The 23,606-nt window shown below is 43.2% G+C and overlaps 1 protein-coding gene across 2 annotated transcripts in view; it reads left to right on the top strand.

Moving 5' to 3' along the window:
• CA14 (carbonic anhydrase 14) overlaps positions 1-23,606 on the top strand; it is a 77,605-nt gene that overhangs the window by 15,848 nt on the left and 38,151 nt on the right. The window contains exons 3-6 of one of the 2 annotated variants that reach the window (XM_040412048.1): positions 451-569; positions 8,142-8,271; positions 16,819-16,839; positions 22,864-23,043. In XM_040412048.1, the coding sequence (XP_040267982.1) occupies positions 528-569; positions 8,142-8,271; positions 16,819-16,839; positions 22,864-23,043 (373 nt within the window). In that variant the 5' untranslated portion in view covers positions 451-527. Of the gene's footprint in view, positions 1-450; positions 570-8,141; positions 8,272-9,835; positions 10,255-16,818; positions 16,840-22,863; positions 23,044-23,606 lie in introns of those variants that run through there. The other variant, XM_040412049.1, reaches the window with a different exon arrangement.

Raw genomic sequence — 23,606 nt, 5'->3', positions numbered from 1 at the left:
ACTGACACTGGGGGTACAGGATAATGACACTGACACTCGGGGTACAGGATAACGACACTGACACTGGGGGTACAGGATAATGACACTGACACTCGGGGTACAGGATAATGACACTGACACTTAGGGTACAGGATAATGACACTGACACTTGGGGTACAGGATAATGACACACTGACACTCGGGGTACAGGATAATGACACTGACACTCGGGGTACAGGATAACGACACTGACACTGGGGGTACAGGATAATGACACTGACACTCGGGGTACAGGATAATGACACTGACACTCGGGGTACAGGATACTGACACTCGGGGTACAGGATAATGACACTGACACTTAGCTGTCATAGTTTTTGGGGTGGTGTGCGATAACTGTTATGGGAGGATCTATAGCTGTCTTGTTTATGGGGATATCAATGGTGTCTGAATTTATTTGTGTTCATACAGAGTCTGGAGATGGTTGCAGAAGTGAGAAAGCAAAGATGTCTGGGCAGTAAACTTTGCAGTCACCAGGAGAATTCATCATGGGAGTCTGGGCCAAATGGAGAAGAAAGAGAAGGTCACCTGTGAGTTACTGAATATGTGTACTGTACTGTAATCACTTATAGTCACCAGGCACACCCACAAATGTGATGTCATTGGATAGCCACGCCTCCACCACTAGCTCCGCCTACGCTACTTCAGTCCCTAAAGCCCCAGCGACAGAACAATCCTGCATATTCATTTCCCAGTACAATAAAGACAAGTCACAGGTATTTTCCTTTGGATTCCACTCTCAGGTTACTGGGACGTGCTGGATTTCGGTGCTGATGCTACGTGCTCATCTAATTTTAGGGCACTGACCTCTCTGTAATCTGCTCTTTTAAACTCATTGCCTGAATAGAAAAGTGTTGTCACCTCATCAATCCTGACACTTGTAAACATTGTCCCCAGCTGTACGGGGTGTCTGCTCCATGCGGGAGCCATAAGATATATACCCTAAAGACCCCACTGACTAAGAACTGCACCTGCAAGGTTAGAAATTAATAAATCCAAATCGGAAACTTTCCCCGACCCCTTTCCCCATGTTACTGCGCCAATTCAGTGAGCGCTCATACCCCGTAATCTAAATCTGGCTACTGAGTGTGGTTGTCGGGAACATGGCCGAGTGAGGGGATTGGGACTGTTTACATGCCCTCGTCTGTAACAGAAACCAATGTAAGCAGCTTTGTCCTGCCCGTGTACGCCGCCTCCGCAGCCGTCCTCTCTCGCCGGCCAACTTTTGACAATGTTTATATTACACGGTACAAGCACAATACGAAGAAACCCTTTAAAGGAGATCGACCAGAAGGGAACCCTCACTAAACACGCGAAAACCGTTTCTAAATATCTTGCTTCTATGCTGAGATATGACCACTTAAAGTTACAGGCCAGATGTGCGAGGCTGCACTACTGAGATAGTGTGATGACCTCATGTCCTCTTCCATCTACCTATTTCATTGAAACTTTTTTATCTTTAAAAAGAAGGCTCCTCCTCTAAACGAAGCCACTTTGCAGATCCTGTTGTTTCGTGTCTACAGCTCATGTGCAGACCTCTGTGTTTCCATGGCAGCATGCCCTTCCAACTATCCCATAATACTTTATATTCGATAGGTGGGAGTAGACAGATGGATGTCGATGTGACTGCAGGATCAGACTACACAAGGGTATGTTTGTAGTCTGTTGCCATAGAGACGCACAGGAGCGTTAGAAACAAGACTTAAGATTTTGTGTCTACAGCTCATGTGCAGACCTCTGTGTTTCCATGGCAACAGACTAGTCATATGCCCTTCCAACTATCCCATAATACTTTATATTCGGTAGGTGGGAGTAGACAGATGGATGTCGATGTGACTGCAGGATCAGACTACACAAGGGTATGTTTGTAGTCTGTTGCCATAGAGACGCACAGGAGCGTTAGAAACAAGACTTAAGATTTTGTGTCTACAGCTCATGTGCAGACCTCTGTGTTTCCATGGCAACAGACTAGTCATATGCCCTTCCAACTATCCCATAATACTTTATATTCGGTAGGTGGGAGTAGACAGATGGATGTCGATGTGACTGCAGGATCAGACTACACAAGTGTATGTTTGTAGTCTGTTGCCATAGAGACGCACAGGAGCGGTAGAAACAAAACTTAAGATTTTGTGTCTACAGCTCATGTCCAGACCTCTGTGTTTCCATGGCAACAGACTATAAACAAACTCTGTGTAGTCAGATCCTCTGGAAATACGCCCTTCCGACTATCCCATATTACTGTATATTCGGTAGGTGGGAGTAGACAGATGGATGTCCATGTGACTTCAGGAACAGACTACACAAGGGTATGCTTGTAGTCTGTTGCCATGGAGACTCATAGGAGCAGCAGACACAAAACATTACATTTTTCCTATTTTTTGCAAAGTTGCTTCCTGTCGATTTTAATATTATGAATGGCTTTACTATTACTCTAGCTCCTCCCCATCTTGTCTAGGTATTTCTAGTTACAAGCCTAGATTTCAGTGTATAGTCTGAGGCCACAGATACGGGTCCGTTTTCTATCTGAGCAGGAATCCATCAGGTCATGGCACTAGATGGGTGATCGCAATTTGATCAAAATTAGTTCCGCTCCCAAAAGTGGCGTGCAGTGAGCTAATCATTAGTGTATTACAGTACCATAACAGTGGTGTCCGAATATTTATACTGCTCTCATTAACAACAGTCCATATTATTTATGCGAATAAATTAGAATCGGTAAAGGAGGAGATTCTAACCTATTAACATAAATACCAAGCTATCAGCAGAGCTCTTGATCTGCGTCGAATTGAAGACAAAAAGAACCCAGTTGTAAACAAAATATATATTTAAGATAATAATAATGTGCAAACTAATTAAATATTAAAATCAGTGACAATAAAATTATAAAAATTCATCAATGATATGCAAAACTTTTTAAGAAAGCCCAAGGTAACCTAAAGGATATATATGTATTCCCTACAATTCCTTATTTTGATAAAATCTTACAATATATTCTAAATCACGTTAAGGCCTCATGCACACGACCGTTGTTCGGGTCCGCATCCGAGCCGCATTTTTTGCGGCTCAGTGCGGATCCATTCACTTCAGTGGGGCCGCAAAAGATGCGGACAACACTCCATGTTTCTCCTTTCCGTGGCCCCGCAAAAAAAATATAGCATGTCCTATTTTGTCCTTTTTGTGGACAAGAATAGGCATTTCTACAATGGGCCCCCCATTCCGTAAATTTTGGAAGGCACACGGGCGGCTTCCGTTTTTTGTGGATCTGCGGTTTGCGGTCGTGTGTATGTAGCCTTAGACCTGATTTCTCTCAGCCGACAGATAAATCTAATTAAACTCAAATCAAGTTTACCTAATGTCTGTGAAAGTTCTCATTTATCCAGTTCATGGTATATCTGTAAAGAATAAATCAAGGCTGTAGATTTCTTGAAAACGTTTCACTCGTTCTTCCAACGAGCTTTCTCAATTCTGAGTGACTGTACAAGAATTCTCTGGGAATAAATATGTAACTGAATCAACATCTGGTAATTATACCCAGCATGGGGTCAGAGGTCATTATACCCAGCATGGGGTCAAAGGTGTTGATTCCATTATCCTAATTGGAGTCAGTAGGTGATAATGACCTCCCAGAAAAAGGTGTCAAGACAGCATTGTATGTGGCAGACAATAGACTTACATCTAAAAGAAACAGGTCACACCTTTGAAGACAGTCAAGTACGTTTTTTGGATAAGGAGGCCGATTGGTACAAATGAGGTGTGAAGGAGGCCATCTACGTAAAAATGGAGAAGCCAAGCTTGAATAGAGGCTGGGGGGTTAGACATATATTGTCTGCCACATACAATGCTGTCTTGACACCTTTTTCTGGGAAGTCTTTATCACCTACTGACTCCAATTAGGATAATGGAATCAACACTTTTGACCCCATGCTTGGTATAATTACCAGATGTTGATTCAGTTACATATTTATTCCCAGAGAATTCTTGTACAGTCACTCAGAATTGAGAAAGCTCGTTGGAAGAACGAGTGAAACGTTTTCAAGAAATCTACAGTAAGTCCAGTTGCCTTGATTTATTCTTTACAGAAAAGTTTACCTAATGGTTCATTTTATCTATATATATATATATATATATATATATATATATCTATATATATAATCAACCATACACTCTGGAGATGATACCGTGATAACTCTCAACAGTATTTATAAATCTCCCTGTATTTGGAAAAGTTAGGATGATACTGCAGTTACAGCCTAGCCTTATTCCAAGACAGATTCTAGACACAAAGTATGGTTAATTGAATATATATATATATATATATATATATATATACAGTACAGACCAAAAGTTTGGACACACCTTCTCATTCAAAGAGTTTTCTTTATTTTCATGACTATGAAGGCATCAAAACTATGAATTAACACATGTGGAATTATATACATAACAAACAAGTGTGAAACAACTGAAAATATGTCATATTCTAGGTTCTTCAAAGTAGCCACCTTTTGCTTTGATTACTGCTTTGCACACTCTTGGCATTCTCTTGATGAGCTTCAAGAGGTAGTCCCCTGAAATGGTCTTCCAACAGTCTTGAAGGAGTTCCCAGAGATGCTTAGCACTTGTTGGCCCTTTTGCCTTCACTCTGCGGTCCAGCTCACCCCAAACTATCTCGATTGGGTTCAGGTCCGGTGACTGTGGAGGCCAGGTCATCTGGCGCAGCACCCCATCACTCTCCTTCATGGTCAAATAGCCCTTACTTTCACAGTTTTCCCAATTTTTCGGCTGACTGACTGACCTTCATTTCTTAAAGTAATGATGGCCACTCGTTTTTCTTTACTTAGCTGCTTTTTTCTTGCCATAATACAAATTCTAACAGTCTATTCAGTAGGACTATCAGCTGTGTATCCACCTGACTTCTCCTCAACGCCACTGATGGTCCCAACCCCATTTATAAGGCAAGAAATCCCACTTATTAAACCTGACAGGGCACACCTGTGAAGTGAAAACCATTTCAGAGGACTACCTCTTGAAGCTCATCAAGAGAATGCCAAGAGTGTGCAAAGCAGTAATCAAAGCAAAAGGTGGCTACTTTGAAGAACATAGAATATGACATATTTTCAGTTGTTTCACACTTGTTTGTTATGTATATAATTCCACATGTGTTAATTCATAGTTTTGATGATTCCCCTATCAGCTTATGCTGCCTTTTTATCCCCCTTGGTCCAGGTTAATCAATAATCAGTGACATCATCTTCTGTCACTCCCCCACCTATTTCACAACACATGTCTTAATTTACTCTACCACTAGATGGCATTGGATTACATTTTATAAGTACAACTAATTCTTATATTTTCTTAAAAGAGAGAAAAACAAGATTGACTTTTGCCCTAAACTTTGGGACAACATTTCCTAACAATAGAAGGAAATAAGAATGTGTATCAAGAATTAGCCCTCTATTCACACAGACACCTTAGTATGCCACTCCACCAGACGTCCATTCTGTTTCTAAACCCATTTAATTAAGACAAATACTATAAAGTCCCTTTTCTATTCATTGGGATAGACCAATTTCTGGTGATACTTTGGTCTATTGTCTTAGAGTGAAGACGCACTATTTGCTTATAATCCCAAGAAAAAGTCTCCTGAGACTGAAGTAATTCTTTCACGTACACATTGAGACTCTTAGAAGAAATTCACCTAATTCTTATAATACATCCCATGAATATACTTATATATAATGCACTTATATGATTATACTTTACTTCCTATATCTTACCATAATAACATGTAGGATATAACATCTAATGACGTGAATCTCTCTCTTTCTATTCACTGAAGACAAACATTTCTACCCAGATACTAAATCTGGGAGTTAGCCCAAAACCAGACAAAATGGCTCCCATACATCACATATATACAGTCTGTGCCTGTCCAAAAAAAAAAAGTGGCCACCAAAAAAAATAAAAGGTCACACACTCTAATATTTCGTTGGACCGCCTTTAGCTTTGATTACAGCACGCATTCGCTGTGGCATTGTTCCGATAAGCTTCTGCAATGTCACAAGATTTATTTCCATCCAGCGTTGATTTCTCACCAAGATCTTGCATTGATGATGGTAGAGTCTGACCGCAAAGCCTTCTCCAGCACAACCCAAAGATTCTCAATGGGGTTAAGGTGTGGACTCTGTGGTGGCCAATCCATGTGTGACAATGATGTCTCGTGCTCCCTGAACCACTCTTTCACAATCTGAGCCCGATGAATCCTGGCATTGTCATCTTGGAATATGCCTGTGCCATCAGGGAAGAACAAACCCATTGATGGAATAACCTGGTCCTTCAGTATGTTCAGGTAGTCGGCTGACCTCATTCTTGGAGCTGAACCTAGACCTGACCAAATGCAGCAACCCCAGATCATAGCACTGCCCCCACAGGCTTGTACAGTAGGCACTAGGCAGGATGGGGGCATCACTTCATCTGCCTCTCTTCTTACCCTGATGCGCCCATCATGGTAAATCTGGACTCATCAGACCACATGACCTTCTTCCATCGCCCCAGAGTCCAATCTTTATGCTCCCTAGCAAATTGAAGCCTTTTTTTTCTGGTTCTCCTCACTGATTAGTGGTTTCCTTACGGCTATACAGCTGTTCAGTCCCAATTCCTTGAGTTCTTTGTGGAAATGCTCTTACTTTCACTATTAAACATAGCCCTGAGTTCTATTACTTTCACTATTAAACATAGCCCTGAGTTCTATTACTTTCACTATTAAACATAGCTTTGAGTTCTATTACTTTCACTATTAAACATAGCCCTGAGTTCTATTACTTTCACTATTAAACATAGCCCTGAGTTCTATTACTTTCACTATTAAACATAGCCCTGAGTTCTATTACTTTCACTATTAAACATAGCCCTGAGTTCTATTACTTTCACTATTAAACATAGCTTTGAGTTCTATTACTTTCACTATTAAACATAGCCCTGAGTTCTATTACTTTCACTATTAAACATAGCCCTGAGTTCTATTACTTTCACTATTAAACATAGCCCTGAGTTCTATTACTTTCACTATTAAACATAGCTTTGAGTTCTATTACTTTCACTATTAAACATAGCCCTGAGTTCTATTACTTTCACTATTAAACATAGCCCTGAGTTCTATTACATTCACTATTAAACATAGCCCTGAGTTCTATTACTTTCACTATTAAACATAGCCCTGAGTTCTATTACTTTCACTATTAAACATAGCCCTGAGTTCTATTACTTTCACTATTAAACATAGCCCTGAGTTCTATTACTTTCATTATTAAACATAGCCCTGAGTTCTATTACTTTCACTATTAAACATAGCCCTGAGTTCTATTACTTTCACTATTAAACATAGCCCTGAGTTCTATTACTTTCACTATTAAACATAGCCCTGAGTTCTATTACTTTCACTATTAAGCATAGCCCTGAGTTCTACTGTTGTTTTTCTTCCATTTGATTTCACCAAACGTTTAAGTGATCGCCGATCACGATCATTCAGGATTTTTTTTCCGCCACATTTCTTCCTCGAATACGATGGGTCCCCACTATCCTTCCAGTTTTTAATAATGCGTTGGACAGTTCTTAACCCAATTTTAGTAGTTTCCGCAATCTCCTCAGATGTTTTCTCTGCTTGATGCATGCCAATGATTTGATCCTTCTCCAACAGACTAACATCTTTTCCACGACCACGAGATGTGTCTTTACACATGGTTGTTTAAGAAATGAGAAGCAACTCATTGCACCAGTCGGGGTAAAATAACTTGTCGCCAGCTGAAAGACAATCGCCCATGCAGTAATTATCCAATAGGAGGCTCAGAACTACTTGCTTAGTTAAATCCAGGTGGCGACTTTGTTTTTTGGACAGGCAGTGTATCAGTCCATATTGTAATCTGTATAGACCTTTATAAGATGTATTCCTTTTATGCCCAATAGTTCTGACAGTGGATGGGATCATACCTCGTCAGTGGTGTGTCACTATACACTGTGGACATCCATAGCCGATTTTACCTTGTACCACGGAAAATTGGCCGTAAATCAATCTATTATAATGTGTTTTTCTGTATTTCTTGCAGTCTTCTCCTGTGATGACCTGTGATGTCCAGCAGAGGGCGGGGTTCTATAGTCTGATAACTGGACACCATCCCAGCAGTCAGAAGCAGCAGCCAGCAGAACCTGAAGATCCCTGCCCTGCACTGGGCACAGGTAAGTGACCTTTCCAGCGTGGGACATCGCCCCTATGGGCTCGCTCACACACAGTTGTGCAGTTTTGCTTCTACATACCGATGCATCCTTACACAGTCAGAAGCTCTGCTTCCGGGAAAGCTGGGTGACTATTAACATGGTCCACATGACTTTTCTCTTAGGACCCTTTCACACGGGCGAGTATTCCGCACGGATGCGATGCGTGAGTTGAACGCATTGCACCCGCACTGAATCCCGACCCATTCATTTCTATGGGGCTGTTCACATAAGTGGTGATTTTCACGCATCACTTGTGCGTTGCGTGAAAATCGCAGCATGCTCTATACTGTGCGTTTTTCACGCAACGCAGGCCCTATAGAAGTGAATGGGGCTGCGTGAAAATCGCAATCATCCGCAAGCAAGTGCGGATGCAGTGCGATTTTCACGCATGGTTTCTAGGAGACGATCGAGATGGAGACCCGATCTTTATTATTTTCCCTTTTAACATGGTTCTAAGGGAAAATAATAGCATTCTGAATACAGAATGCTAAGTAAAATAGCGCTGAAGGGGTTAAAATAAATAAATAAATAATATAACTCACCTTAATCCACTTCTTTCTTCTTAGCTGTGTGCAGGAACAGGACCTGTGGTGACGTCACTCCGGTCAACACATGATCCATCACATGATCTTTTACCATGGTGATGGATCATGTGACGGACCATGTGATGACCAGAGTGACGTCACCACAGGTCCTTTTCCTGCACACAGCAAAGAAGAAGACAGAAGAGATGCCGGCTGCGCGATCAAGTGGATTAAGGTGAGTTACATTATTATTATTTTTTTAACCCCTCCAGCGCTATTGTACTATGCATTCTGTATTCAGAATGCTATTATTTTTCCTTAGAACCATGTTATAAGGGGAAATAATACAATCTACAGAACACCGATCCCAAGCCCGAACTTCTGTGAGGAAGTTCGGGTTTGGGTACCAAACATGCACGATTTTTCTCACACGCGTGCAAAACGCATTACAATGTTTTACACTCGCGCGGAAAAATCGTGCATGTTCCCGCAACGCACCCGCACCTTTTCCCGCAACGCCCCTGTGAAAGGGGCCTTATCATTCAGCTTTCCCAGAAGCCCCCTCCCCCACCTTACACAATCACACAGCTAGCTGGGTATGCCATTCAGGAGCCCGGGAAAGCAGGATGCTATGGTTCAGCTTTCTCAGACTCCAGACCTGCGCTGCCACATAAATAAGTAGAGGTGCCCTTCAGGACTGGGTGACTACTAATATGTTGGCCAGTAAGACCTCATTACCAGGCAGATTTACCACCCGGGAGACTGAAAAAGCTGGATGACCTTTGGAAGCTTTAATGGCGCCCATGTCGATGTCACCCAGCTTTCCCACAGAACTGATAGAATGAAGAATCGGCTGAATAGACTATAGAACAAACTTGGCAGAGGAAGACGAGTCAAGAGCTTCGCTTTGCTGTCAGATGTGTCATTTAGGAGTCTGGGAAAGCAGGATGAGGACCCCTGTAGGAGTTTACCTATTCATTGTCACCCAGCTTTCCAAGAATCGGCCATCGCTCTGGTTGGATAGGTTTTGAGGTAAGGATTTCAGGTGGAAATATGAAGGAAGGAATGTTAGCAGCTGTGTGTGCGGTACAGTATGCGGTGTAGTGTGTGTCCTGCAGTGTCACAAGCAGTGGCAGGCACTGAGTGCGGGGCTCCCACAGCTGATTGGCCCCCAGACCTGTCCCTCAGGCTCTGCCCATTCAGGACCACCTTAAAAAGAGCTGAGTGGTGCTGAAAAGACACAGCCAGTTTCAATGAGGTTGGAGTTTGCAAGCTGCTGGACCAGAAAACTCAGCGCGTTGTCACAGTGTCCGCACCGGAGGATCCGAGAGCCCTGCAGCCGACATGTCTGCCCGCAGCGCCTATGGGATGCTGTCGTACTACGTGTTCCTCCTGAGGATTGCTCAGTCAGCGGTAGCAGGTAGGCACGGACAGCGCGCGGATGTGATATTGTCTCTGCCCTTCAAGCCGATCTCTCCTTCAAATGCAAGCAAGGCTGATGCGGCAGAGCTGAGTTGGTCGTATGGCACTACAAGACAAAGCTCAGGAATATAGCCACCTCTGCTACATCTGTATCTCTTCACTGCTGGTTTTGAAGTGCTCCCGGATTTCACGCTTGGCGACGTTTTCAAGTTCACGTGAGAATAGGAACGTCCTCCTACAAGGCGAGACGTTTTTATACGTCAAAATTGTCTGTAGCCCAAAATTTAAAACATAATTTTTGGGTAAGCTATGTATTAGTTCTGTTTCGGGGAAAGCTGGGTGACGACTGACGCATGTAGCGAGTGGCGAGTTCCCCTGCTTCATATGACTGCATAACGAGGCAGACAGGCCATTCAGGAGACTGGGAGAGCAGGATTGCGCTATATCCGTCATCACTCAGCTTTCCCAGATACTGATATGACTAAGAAATGGCTTAGAAGAGGACGACTCAATGACATGTGACTCAGATAACCGCCGCTGTATAGCGGGTATATAACAGACGATGCATATACCGTGAGCCCCCGGGTCCGTCACGGCTTCTATCTTCCAGGGCTTAATCTTCCAGGAGTCTTAATTAACATTCTGTAGTCACGGAGATTAAACTTCCAGGGGGCGGATTAAACTTTGAAACTTCTCGGCGCTCTCTTAAGGGTCCGTCCGTACGGCGGTAAAATCCGCCACAGAATCGCACAGCATTGTGTGCATGAGCCCTATGTCACAAATCCCCCCTTAGAGAGTGGAGAGTTTTCTTTTCCGTTTTTGTTGAAAATGCACTTTAATCCTGTCTAAGGGTTAGCGTCCGCAGAATGGGTCCGCAGACTGCGTAACGGGTGCGGACCCATTCATTCTTTATGGGGCAGGAATGGATGCGGACAGCACACAGTGTGCTGTCCGCATCCGCATTTCCGGAGCGCGCCGCCGATCTTCCAGTCCGCGGCTCTGGAAAAAAATAGAACATGTTCTATTCTTGTCCGCAATTGGCAGTTCTATGGGGGTGCCGGCCGGGTGTATTGCGGATCCGCAATACATTACGGACGTGTGAATGGACCCTTAGGGTACGTTCACATGACGGATTTGGAAAATCCACCTACAAAATTCATTACAGAGTTTTTGATGCTTTTTTTTTTTTTTAAACCATTGAGCCGTTTTTATTTTGTTTAATTGATGACTTATCCTCGGGAATCTGATGAGTGGGGGTCCGATGCACGGCCCCCGCAGATAAGATGTTTGCTTACCAAACACAGCGCCGTCCACGGTATAGAGGCTGTGCTTGGTATTGCAGCTCAGATCCATCCACTTGAATTGGACTGGATTGCGCCTAGGCCACGTATCCGATGAACGCGATGTCACATTGCCTAAAATTAGCTCCTGCCTTCCCGGGTGTCGGACCCCCACCAATCAGATACTGATGACCTATATCCTGAGGATAGGTCATCAGTTGAAAAATTTCCGAAAACCCAATTAACTTGTGGTTTTTGGCGTGGATCTGCCCCAAAAAATACACGGACACGTACGGAGCTTTTTTATGATGCTTCCCATTCGTTTCAATGGAAAATCAGCACGGATTCCACCCCCGATAGCGCATGCGGCTTCTTTTTTCCATGAGGGAAAAAAAGCAAGCGCTGCTTCCCACTGAAATAAACGGGAGGCCATTTTGAGGCGCTATTTGGAGCTGATTTTGAAAAGAAAAACTCTGTGTGAACTGGCCCTAATATTCTGCGAACATGCCCTAAAGTTTAAAGGGGTCCTCCAGGGCTGACAGGTGTATGCAGTGAATGTAGCAAAGCCCAATTATAACGTTGGTTTTTCCAATCAGTAAAAATGGCGCTTTTTTTTACAACTGGCATGTTAACTGTATATTCTCGTATCGTCCTCCCGCTTCTCAAAAAAATGGCCGAACGGCGAAATATAATCGATGGAAAACGTGTGCTGATTGGTGGGTGGTACGGTCTGGGAATAATAGCCACAGGGTTACATTAGCCCTAAGGAGGCCAAAAAAGTGACCCTATGACCTCTGTCTGTGCAACAGTGCCCATAAAGAACGTATACGGAGGCCGTAAACACAGCCTTACTTTCTCTACCTCTAAATAAGAATGTTCCCATTCAATGACCGCAAGCAGAGGTCTTGAAAATGGTGAGAAACCCAAACCCAGTTTGGGCCTAACAGTAAAACTGTCCTTGCTGCACATCGCAACCAATCAGAGCTCCGCTTAGATTTTTCCAGAGCAGTTTAAGAAATGTAAGCTGAGCTCTGATTGGTTGCTATGGGCTGCACATCCAGCCTGACTATTAGACAGTTTTCAACCTGTGTTTGACGACCATAACAACCAATCAGAGCTCAGCTTACATTTCCACAGAGCAGTTTAGGACATGAAAGCTGGGTTCTGATTGGTTGCTATGGGCAACAGGGACAGTTTTGATAAAGGAGGCCTTTCTATGAGAACGCTGCCCATGGTGTTAACCATGTCATGGCAGAGAGCTGGAGGAGCCTTTAGGGGAGGTTATAGGGGATGAGTGGACAAGATGGGACTTGGTGCCCGGCCAAATAGTCTCTGTCCATTCATAATGATGGCCCCGCTTTGTTTTGTGTGGGAAAGTGCGCGGTGTGCCAGGGGGGCACATGAGGGGAGCGTGTGGGGGGCAGCTCTGAACTCTCCAGTAATACTCTCTTTCCTGAATACGTCCCCCTGAGCGCTGAGACCCCCAGCGCGCTGTATATTAATGGATGAAAGTATTCCGTGTAATATCTTGCTCATTATGAGCCCAGCTTGTTCTTGTACGGTTTCTTCATGCGCAGATGTAGCAGAGCTGGACAAAACAATAAGTAATACCTCAGAACATATTCCACTCTGCTACTTCTTGATTGCAGAGGAAAAAAAATACTTAAAAGAACGTCACTCAGAACCCGTCACGTGTATCACTGTAATAACGCAGAATTACAGGGCACGACTGCCCCCCCGCAGAACAGCTTCCTGACGTGCCCATCAGGGAGCAGGAAAATGGCTTCTCAGATAGGCTGTGTGATACTGTCTGCTGAGCCGTGTATCTAATCCTATCCTGTGTGATACTGTCTGCTGAGCTGTGTATCTAATCCTATCATGTGTGATACTGTCTGCTGAGCCGTGTATCTAATCCTATCCTGTGTGATACTGTCTGCTGAGCTGTGTATCTAATCCTATCCTGTGTGATACTGTCTGCTGAGCTGTGTATCTAATCCTATCCTGTGTGATACTGTCTGCTGAGCTGTGTATCTAATCCTATCCTGTGTGATACTGTCTGCTGAGCTGTGTATCTAATCCTATCCTGTGTGATACTGTCTGCTGAGCTGTGTATCTAATCCTATCCTGTGTGATACTGTCTGCTGATCTGTGTATCTAATCCTATCCTGTGTGATACTGTCTGCTGAGCTGTGTATCTAATCCTATCCTGTGTGATACTGTCTGCTGAGCTGTGTATCTAATCCTATCCTGTGTGATACTGTCTGCTGAGCTGTATATCTAATCCTATCCTGTGTGATACTGCCTGCTGAGCTGTATATCTAATCCTATCCTGTGTGATACTGTCTGCTGAGCTGTGTATCTAATCCTATCCTGTGTGATACAGTCTGCTGAGCCGTGTATCTAATCCTATCCTGTGTGATACTGTCTGCTGAGCTGTGTATCTAAGCCTATCATGTGTGATACTGTCTGCTGAGCTGTGTATCTAATCCTATCCTGTGTGATACTGACTGCTGAGCTGTGTATCTAATCCTATCCTGTGTGATACTGTCTGCTGAGCTGTTGTATCTAATCCTATCCTGTGTGATACTGTCTGCTGAGCTATGTATCTAATCCTATCCTGTGTGATACTGTCTGTTGAGCTATGTATCTAATCCTATCCTGTGTGATACTGTCTGCTGAGCTGTGTATCTAATCCTATCCTGTGTGATACTGTCTGCTGAGCTGTGTATCTAATCCTATCCTGTGTGACACTGTCTGAGCTGTGTATCTAATCCTGTCCCGTGTGATACTGTCTGCTGAGCTGTGTATCTAATCCTATCACGTGTGATACTGTCTGCTGAGCTGTGTATCTAATCCTCTCATGTGTGATACTGCCTTCTATATCTTATCCTAGCATATGCGATACTGTCTACTGAACCAGCATATCTAAGCCCATCATGTGTGATACTGTCTGTCAAGCGGTTGTATCTAATCCTATCACGTGTGATACCGTCTGCTGAGCTGTGTATCTAATCCTCTCATGTGTGATACTGCCTTCTATATCTTATCCTATCCTGTGTGATACTGTCTACTGAACCAGCATATCTAAGCCCATCATGTGTGATACTGTCTGTCAAGCGGTTGTATCTAAGCCTATATTGTTTGCACTGGTGTATCTAAGCCCATCATGTCTCAAGAAATGCTCTTTCCCCTAGTCTCGGCGGTGTAAATACGTGACATGGCGGCCTCCCCCGCATATAATACACGTTTTTGGTCGGTCATTATAGTCCCTGGTTCTCCTTTGCACAGTAATTAGAGCTCGTTAGCGGCGGGGGCCGCACTACAACCATGGGGGAGGGGAGGTGACAACAATATCCGCTCTTGTTTAATGCTGATTACAGTATTTTCCTCGGTACCGAGGAGTTTCTTGGGAAATCACTAAACCTGATCTCTACTTTAAGGGGCATGACCCCTCTGCAACTGTTACCTCAAATGCCCTAATATTAGATATGGAATGGAAAAAATGTGACACCACGATGTAAATGAACTGGCTTTATAGCACACAGCCTGACATTGAGAGACGCGGTCTACCCATGGTTACATTTTTGGGCGATTGTGTTCACGTAATTCTTTTTTTTTTAAAAATTAGAATCCATTAATTTGGTGACTTAGTGACCGTCTACACGCGCAGGATAGATGACTAATTGTAATTAATATGTCACCGGACTATTTACTAGAGCTGCAGGGGCCGACGGGCAACGGTTCTCCGAGTTAAAAATTTCTATTGACCGTCATGGGCAAGTTATGTTGTGTGAGACGGATTAGAACTTTTCTAGTGGCTATAAAATATATGGAGGGATCTCCAAACTAAGGGGGGTGGCCATTTTGGCCATCAAAAATTCTAACGTCTGTCATGTCTCTCACACCGTAATATAGTGTCAGAGGTTTGTCAGAAAGACTGGTCCTTGGTGGCGGTGAAACGATTGTACTGGTACCTTCTTTTATGATTGTCGCAGTATACAGCACCCATAAAAATTCATGGGCATCCATTGGTTACAGTGGGCACTAGCTTTCTTCAAGAGCCAACCCTGGAAACCACCCATATTTCACTGCATTTAAAACGAAGTTACATAGACAGGATAACAACTTATTTGTGGTTGTCCTTTTGGTTTCATGAGCCTTGTAGAAGTTCTTTTAGTTTCTGTGGTCCATGTGGTATTTTGGTTTTGTTGGGTCTTGTATTAGTTCTTTCGGCTTCTGTGGTTCTTGTGGTAGTTCTTTTGGTGTCATTGGGTCTTGTGGTAGTTTTTTGGGTTTTAGTGGGTCTTGTGGTAGTTCTTTTGGTGTAATTGGGTCATGTGGTAGTTCCTTTGGTTTCTGTGGTCCTTGTGGTAGTTTTTTGGGTTTCTGTGGTCCATGTAGTATTTTGGAGTCATTGGGTCTTGTGGTAGTTCTTTTGGTTTTTGAGGTCCTTGTAATAGTTCTTTTGGTTTCTTGGGTCTTGTATTAGTTCTTTTGGTTTCTCTGGTCCTTGTGGTAGTTCTTCTGGTGTCATTAGGTCTTGTGGTAGTTCTTTTGGTTTCTGTGGTCCTTGTGGTAGTTCTTTTGGTTTGGGTGGGTTTTGTGGTAGTTCTTTTGGTGTCATTGGGTTTTGTGGTAGTTCCTTTGGATTCTGTGGTCCTTGCGGTAGTTTTTTTTTGTGGGTCTTGTGGTAGTTCTTTTGGTGTCATTGGGTCATGTGGTAGTTCTTTTGGTTTCTGTGGTCCTTGTGGAAGTTCTTTTGGTTTCTGTGGTCCATGTGGTTTTTTTGTGTCATTGGGTCTTGTGGTAGTTCTTTTGGTTTTTGAGGTCCTTGTCATAGTTATTTTGGTTTCATTGGGTCTTCTATTAGTTATTTTGGTTTCTCTTGTCCTTGTGGTAGTTATTCTGGTGTCATTGGGTCTTGTGGTAGTTCTTTTGGTTTCTGTGGCACTTGCGGTGGTTCTTTTGGTTTTGGTGGGTCTTGTGAAAGTTCTTTTGGTTTCTGTGGTCCATGTGGTATTTTGGTGTCATTGGGTCTTATGGTAGTTCTTTGGGTCTCTGTGGTCCTTGTGGTCATTATTTTGGTTTCAATTGGCTTTTTGGTAGTTCTTTTGGTTTTATTGGTCCTTGTTTTAGTTCTTTTGGTTTTGTTGGGTCTTGGAAGTAGTTTTATTTGTTTTTATGGCCATTGTGATTGTCTCAGTGGTTGAAGAGAAGAACTTAATAGTTGAGAAGCCATTTACCCAGTGCTAATTAAACCTTTTTTTCTTGTTTCCCCCCAGGTGCCTCGTGGACTTATACAGGTAAGAAGTGATGTTTTATGTTACTAGTAATGCCACAAATTCATACAGTGTACCTTTTCTGGATATAGACAGGCAATACCAAAAAAGTTATGGAGCACAACACAACAGACATCATCCAGACTTACTGTGGTTGACCCTTTTAAGTTATGTCAAATAGTGGCATCTGAACAGTGGACCCAAGATTTTGGCCAGGGCAATAGCATTCGCATACCTTTACTGTGCACTTAGGAGAAACCCATCCAAAAATGATCTTCTTATATGTCTTAGATGCCTTCTAGAAGATCACTTTGGTGGAGAGCATGAGCTTGGACCACCACCAGTTTCCACGGTGATTCCATAGTGCTGCAAAACCCTTTGACACTACTCGGAGATTTTTGTTTCTGCAAAAATTTTCAAAAACCTTATCACACTTGCCATGGTGTGGGACACCCTGGAGATTTGCGAGCTTTCCCAGGAGTCCAGGAGGTCACCCCTTTTTCTTGGGGGGGGGGGGGGGTCATCTAGAAATTTTGGGAGTGTTGGCAGCACTGTCTGGTCCAAGTTGATAGACTCCATCAAGTGACCTCCTGATCTGACATTTTTGGAGATCATGTTTGGTTTGGATTTCCCCAACCCTACAGTTTCCGGGGCTTGCTGGAGCGTACAGCCCCACACGCTGCATTCCTTAGCCTATTATCTCTCCACTCTAGACAAAGATGCTTCCCAGTTTGTGACAGGTCCCGAAGCTAATTTTAGGTCCTGTTTATATTTAGGACACCCTTGAGAAGGTGAATCGGAGCTAGGATGTGCGAGGTCCTGGGCTAATTATATCATCCATGTGCAGGGCCAGTGTACAGAAGGAGGAGGCTTCATCTCTATGGCTTTACCATTCGGGGGTTGTTTCCTGAATGCAGATTAGCCCAGAAAGAAAGGGCCGATTGAGATGTAAATGGCCCACAGGACCTGCATTGTAAGCCCCCTCCTCAATTGGAGGGTGACCATAAAAGCCTAGAGAGGGGCCAGGTCAATGTAAAATTTCCCAAGAAATTCCCATTGTATAGACACTAGGTGGGGTGGGGGTGATATATGGGGGCGGGGGGGGGGGGGAGGTTACTATTATTGCACAAGGCAATTGTTATCAGGACCTATCATCCTCCTCCTCCTCACACCATGACCCTGGCACTGCCATCCTGTCCTCACTGATCCCACAAGACCAGAACATTCCTCTCCTGAAATACTCTGTGCTGCTGGGAGACCTTGCTCCTTCCACTAGTGTGGTCTCCATTCTCCTCCTCCAGGACACAGACCACAGCCCTGACGTTACTGACAACCACATGAGTAGACAGGTCACTACCCTCTCAAAATCATCTCCTGAAATACTCTGTGCTGCTGGGAGACCCTGCTCCTTTCACTATCTCTCTGTGGTCTCCTGTGTGTCTTCATTCTCTTCCTCGCGCCATGACATGCCCCTATCCTAGCCAACAACATTACATCTCACCCTCCACACTCTCATCTTCTGAAATACTCTGTGCTGCTGGGAGACCCTGCTTTTTTCACTATCTCTCTGTGGTCTCCATTCTCCTAGCCAACAACATTACATCTCACCCTCCACACTCTCATCTCCTGAAGTACTCTGTGCTGCTGGAGGACCTTGCTCCTTCCACAGTCTCTCTGTGCTCTCCCATTCTTCTAGCTACGTCGTGACACTGCACCTCTTATATGCAGAATGGACCTTACAAAGAGAGTAGACGAGTCACAACCCATCCTTAAAATTCTCCCCTGAAATACTCTGTGCTGCTGCGGGACATTGCTGCTTCCACAGTCTATCAGTGGTCTCCCATATGTCTCCATTCTCTTCCTCGCGGCACGACTCTGCCCCCCGTCACATGCGCCAATAACATTACATCTTGCCCTACACACTTTTTCCTGAAATACTCTGTGCTGCTGCGGGACATTGCTGCTTCCACAGTCTATCAGTAGTCTCCCATATGTCTCCATTCTCTTCCTCGCAGCATGACTCTGCCCCCCGTCACATGCGCCAATAACATTACATCTTGCCCTACACACTTTTTCCTGAAATACTCTGTGCTGCTGCGGAAGGCGTGTATTTTCTGTGTAAGGCCTCTTGCACACGACCGCATGCCTTTTTCAGTATTTTGTGGTCCGCAAAAATAACGGATGATGTCCTTGTGCATTCCGTTTTTTGTGGAACGGAACAGCTGGCCCCTGATAGAACAGTCCTATCCTTGTCCGTTATGCAGACAATAATAGGACCTGTTCTATCTTTAAATGGAACGGAAAAACGAAAACGGAAGGCATACGGGGTACCTTCCGTTTTTTTTGTGGATCCATTGAAATGAAAGGTTCCATATACGGTCCGTATACGGAACGCAAAAAACGGAACGTAAACAGAAAGTTCCTCGGTAGTAAGGATTACTCTGGGATGCTGCTGCCCCACGGGTCACACGTTACAAGCGATGTCCTTTACTTTATGAGAAGCTCCTCATGTCCCGGCTCCTCTCCTGTATAATTGTAGCTTTGCTTCGTTTGCTCCATCTAATTATACTCATCATTATATAACTGGTGGGGGGAGGGGGGGTGTATTCTGTATCCGCTCTGCCTGTAACAAGGTGCCTTTTACCTCTCCATAACGAGGATGGGGGTCATGTTTGAATACAGTGGTAGTGGGCATGCTCTACCACAGCTCCATCCACTTTTGTGGGGCCACCAGAGATGGCCGAGAGCTGTACTCCGTTCTATGTGAGCAGACATGTCTACCCACCACCAGTAGTGTACTTGGTATAGAATATTCTGTACAGTCACAGACTCAGCAAGTGCCGCCTGGAGGGGACGGGTAAAAATATCCCCATACATACCGCAGACCTATATATATCAGAGTGGTCCAGGAGGGGGGAATCATAACTATCTATCTATCTCTTATCTATCTATCTATTATCTATCTCATATCTATCTATCTATCTATCTATCTATCTATCTATCTATCTATTTATTATCTATCTCATATCTATCTATCTATCTCTTATCTATCTATCTATTATCTATCTCATATCTATCTATCTATCTATCTATCTATCTATCTATCTATCTATCTATCTCCTATCTCATATCTATCTATCTATCTATCTATCTATCTATCTATTTATTATCTATCTCATATCTATCTATCTATCTCTTATCTATCTATCTATTATCTATCTCATATCTATCTATCTATCTATCTATCTATCTATCTATCTATCTCATATCTATCTATCATCTCCTATCTATCTACAGTTGCAATAAAAAGTATGTGAACCCTTTGGAATGATATGGATTTCTGCACAAATTGGTCATAAAATGTGATCTGATCTTCATCTAAGTCACAACAATAGACAATCACAGTCTGCTTAAACTAATAACACACAAAGAATTAAATGTTACCATGTTTTTATTGAACACACCATGTAAACATTCACAGTGCAGGTGGAAAAAGTATGTGAACCCCTAGACTAATGACATCTCCAAGATCTAATTGGAGTGAGGTGTCGGCCAACTGGAGTCCAATCAATGAGATGAGATTGGAGGTGTTGGTTATAGCTGCCCTGCCCTATAAAAAACACACACCAGTTCTGGGTTTGCTTTTCACAAGAAGCATTGCCTGATGTGAATGATGCCTCGCACAAAAGAGCTCTCAGAAGACCTACGATTAAGAATTGTTGACTTGCATAAAGCTGGAAAGGGTTATAAAAGTATCTCCAAAAGCCTTGCTGTTCATCAGTCCACGGTAAGACAAATTGTCTATAAATGGAGAAAGTTCAGCACTGCTGCTGCTCTCCCTAGGAGTGGCCGTCCTGTAAAGAGGACTGCAAGAGCACAGCGCAGACTGCTCAATGAGGTGAAGAAGAATCCTAGAGTGTCAGCTAAAGGCTTACAAAAGTCCCTGTTAGCGAATCAACGATACGTAAAACACTGACCAAGAATGGATTTCATGGGAGGATACCACAGAGGAAGCCACTGCTGTCCAAAAAAACCATTGCTGCACGTTTACAGTTTGCACAAGAGCACCTGGATGTTCCACAGCAGTACTGGCAAAATATTCTGTGGACAGATGAAACCAAAGTTGAGTTTGGAAGAAACACACAACGAGGCACAGCACACCAACATCAAGACCTCATCCCAACTGTGAAGTATGGTGGTGGGGGCATCATGGTTTGGGGCTGGTTTGGGGCTGCTTTGCTGCGTCAGGGCCTGGACGGATTGCTATCATTGAAGGAAAAATTAATTCCCAAGTTTATCAAAACATTTTGCAGGAGAACTTAAGGCCATCTGTCCACCAGCTGAAGCTCAACAGAAGATGGATGTTGCAGCAGGACAACGACCCAAAGCATAGAAGTGAGTCAACAACAGAATGGCCTAAACAGAAGAAAATTTGCCTTCTGGAGTGGCCCAGTCAGAGTCCTGACCTCAACCCTATTGAGATGCTGTGGCCTGACCTCAAGAAAGCGATTCACACCAGACATCCCAAGAATATTGCTGAACTGAAACAGTTCTGTAAAGAGGAATGGTGAAGAATTACTCCTGACCGTTGTGCACGTCTGATCTGCAACTACAGGAAACGTTTGGTGGAAGTTATTGCTGCCAAAGGAGGTTCAACCAGTTATTAAATCCAAGGGTTCACATACTTTTTCCACCTGCACTGTGAATGTTTACATGGTGTGTTCAATAAAAACATGGTAACATTTAACTCTTTGTGTGTTATTAGTTTAAGCAGACTGTGATTGTCTATTGTTGTGACTTAGATGAAGATCAGATCACATTTTATGACCAATTTGTGCAGAAATCCATATCATTCCAAAGGGTTCACATACTTTTTCTTGCAACTGTATCTATCATCTCATATCTATCTCATATCTATCTATCTATCTATCTATCTATCTATCTATCTATCTATCTATCTATCTATCTATCTATCTATTATCTATCTATCTATCTATCTCATATCTATCTCATATCTATCTATCTATCTATCTATCTATCTATCTATCTATCTATCTATCTATCTATTATCTATCTATCTATCTATCTCATATCTATCTCATATCTATCTATCTATCTATCTATCTATCTATCTATCTATCTCATATCTATCTATCTATCTATCTATCTATCTATCTATCTATCTCATATCTATCTCATATCTATCTATCTATCTATCTATCTATCTATCTATCTATCTATCTATCTATCTATCTATCTATCTCATATCTATCTCATATCTATCTATCTATCTATCTATCTCATATCTATCTATCTATCTATCTATCTATCTATCTATCTATCTATCTATCTATCTATCTATCTATCTCTGTATCTATCTATCTCATATCTATCTATCTCATATCTATCTATCTCATATCTATCTATCTATCTCTGTATCTATCTATCTATCTATCTATCTATCTCATATCTATCTATCTCATATCTATCTATCTATCTCTGTATCTATCTATCTATCTATCTATCTCATATCTATCTATCTATCTTTTATTAGACAGCCCGATCAGACAGAAGACTGTCAGGAGGGAAGCCTTCCTTCCCGGCAATCGCCTGCTCGTTAGTGGAAGAGACTGCTGCTATTACATACAGAGATCTCCTCCACTGTATGGAAGAAGCGATCGTTCTGCCATCTCTCGTCCCCATACTGACCGCTGTTTGCCGGCAGCAGGTGGTGATTACAAGGCACGATCTGCCGCCTGCAAACAATCATTTTTAAACCTGATGAAAGATTCCAATTACCCAATGAACAAGCGTTTCCTCGTTCATCAGGTAATCGGCGGCAGTATTACACTGCCAGATCATCGCTAACGAGCGTTCATGTGAAGACTGTCTACCCGTCTAATGTAAGCTTAACCCTTCCCACCAGGCATTCATCAGATTGGACTGATTATGTGGATGGAGTGTTGTCACCCATCAGCTACAGCCTCTGTTGCTAAGCAACAACCTAAACACATCTGTGCTCACCGTGTTGATTGTTTCCTCTTACAGGTGACCACGGCCAGGAACATTGGGCAGAGTCTTATCCGGACTGCGGTGGGAGGTCCCAGTCTCCCATCAATATTAAGACGGCAGACATCTCCTGTGACGGCACCTTACCTCCTATACGTCCAGAGGGATACAGCACCCCGGGTGGTGCCCCGTTCACCCTCACTAACAATGGTCATACAGGTAACTGGGCCATGATTCTCTGTATGGCGGTATTGTGTGTGTTATATGGGTACCATGTTGGCCAGAGCTGGCTAATATTACATAATATTCAGGGAACGGCTGCGGTCAGATATCTGGCCGGTAATTATGATTCCAGATGTTTTTTTCTCCACGTCCAGATGATTATCTATTTTAAAATAGGAAACTGAAAGCTATGTGGCTGTGACAGAGATATCAGATACTGAAGACCACGTGGCTGCAGCTTGGAATGTGATAGAAAATGTAATTAATATTGAATTATTTTATTTTAGAAAAAAACATGGCAGCCTTCTTTTAGGAAAAGCACCTCACCTGCCCGTGGGTTGCGTCAGGTATTGCAGCTTCACACTGAAGTAAAAGGGGCTTCCTGCAATACCTCACATAACCTGTGATCAGGTGAGGCGCTGTTTTTGGAAGACATTCATATTTCTCTTATCTAGCGCCTCCTCTTTGAACTGTTGTTTTCACCATTGTAGCTGTTGCATAACTACAACTCCCTGTCTGCACATGTTGGGAGTTGTAGCTCCACAATGCTCACATTTGAT

Source organism: Bufo bufo, chromosome 11, assembly GCF_905171765.1.
Source record: "Bufo bufo chromosome 11, aBufBuf1.1, whole genome shotgun sequence".
Classification (NCBI taxonomy): Eukaryota; Metazoa; Chordata; class Amphibia; order Anura; family Bufonidae; genus Bufo; species Bufo bufo.
The sequence above is the reverse complement of the archived record's forward strand: the minus strand, read 5'-3'. Positions and strand labels throughout refer to the sequence as shown.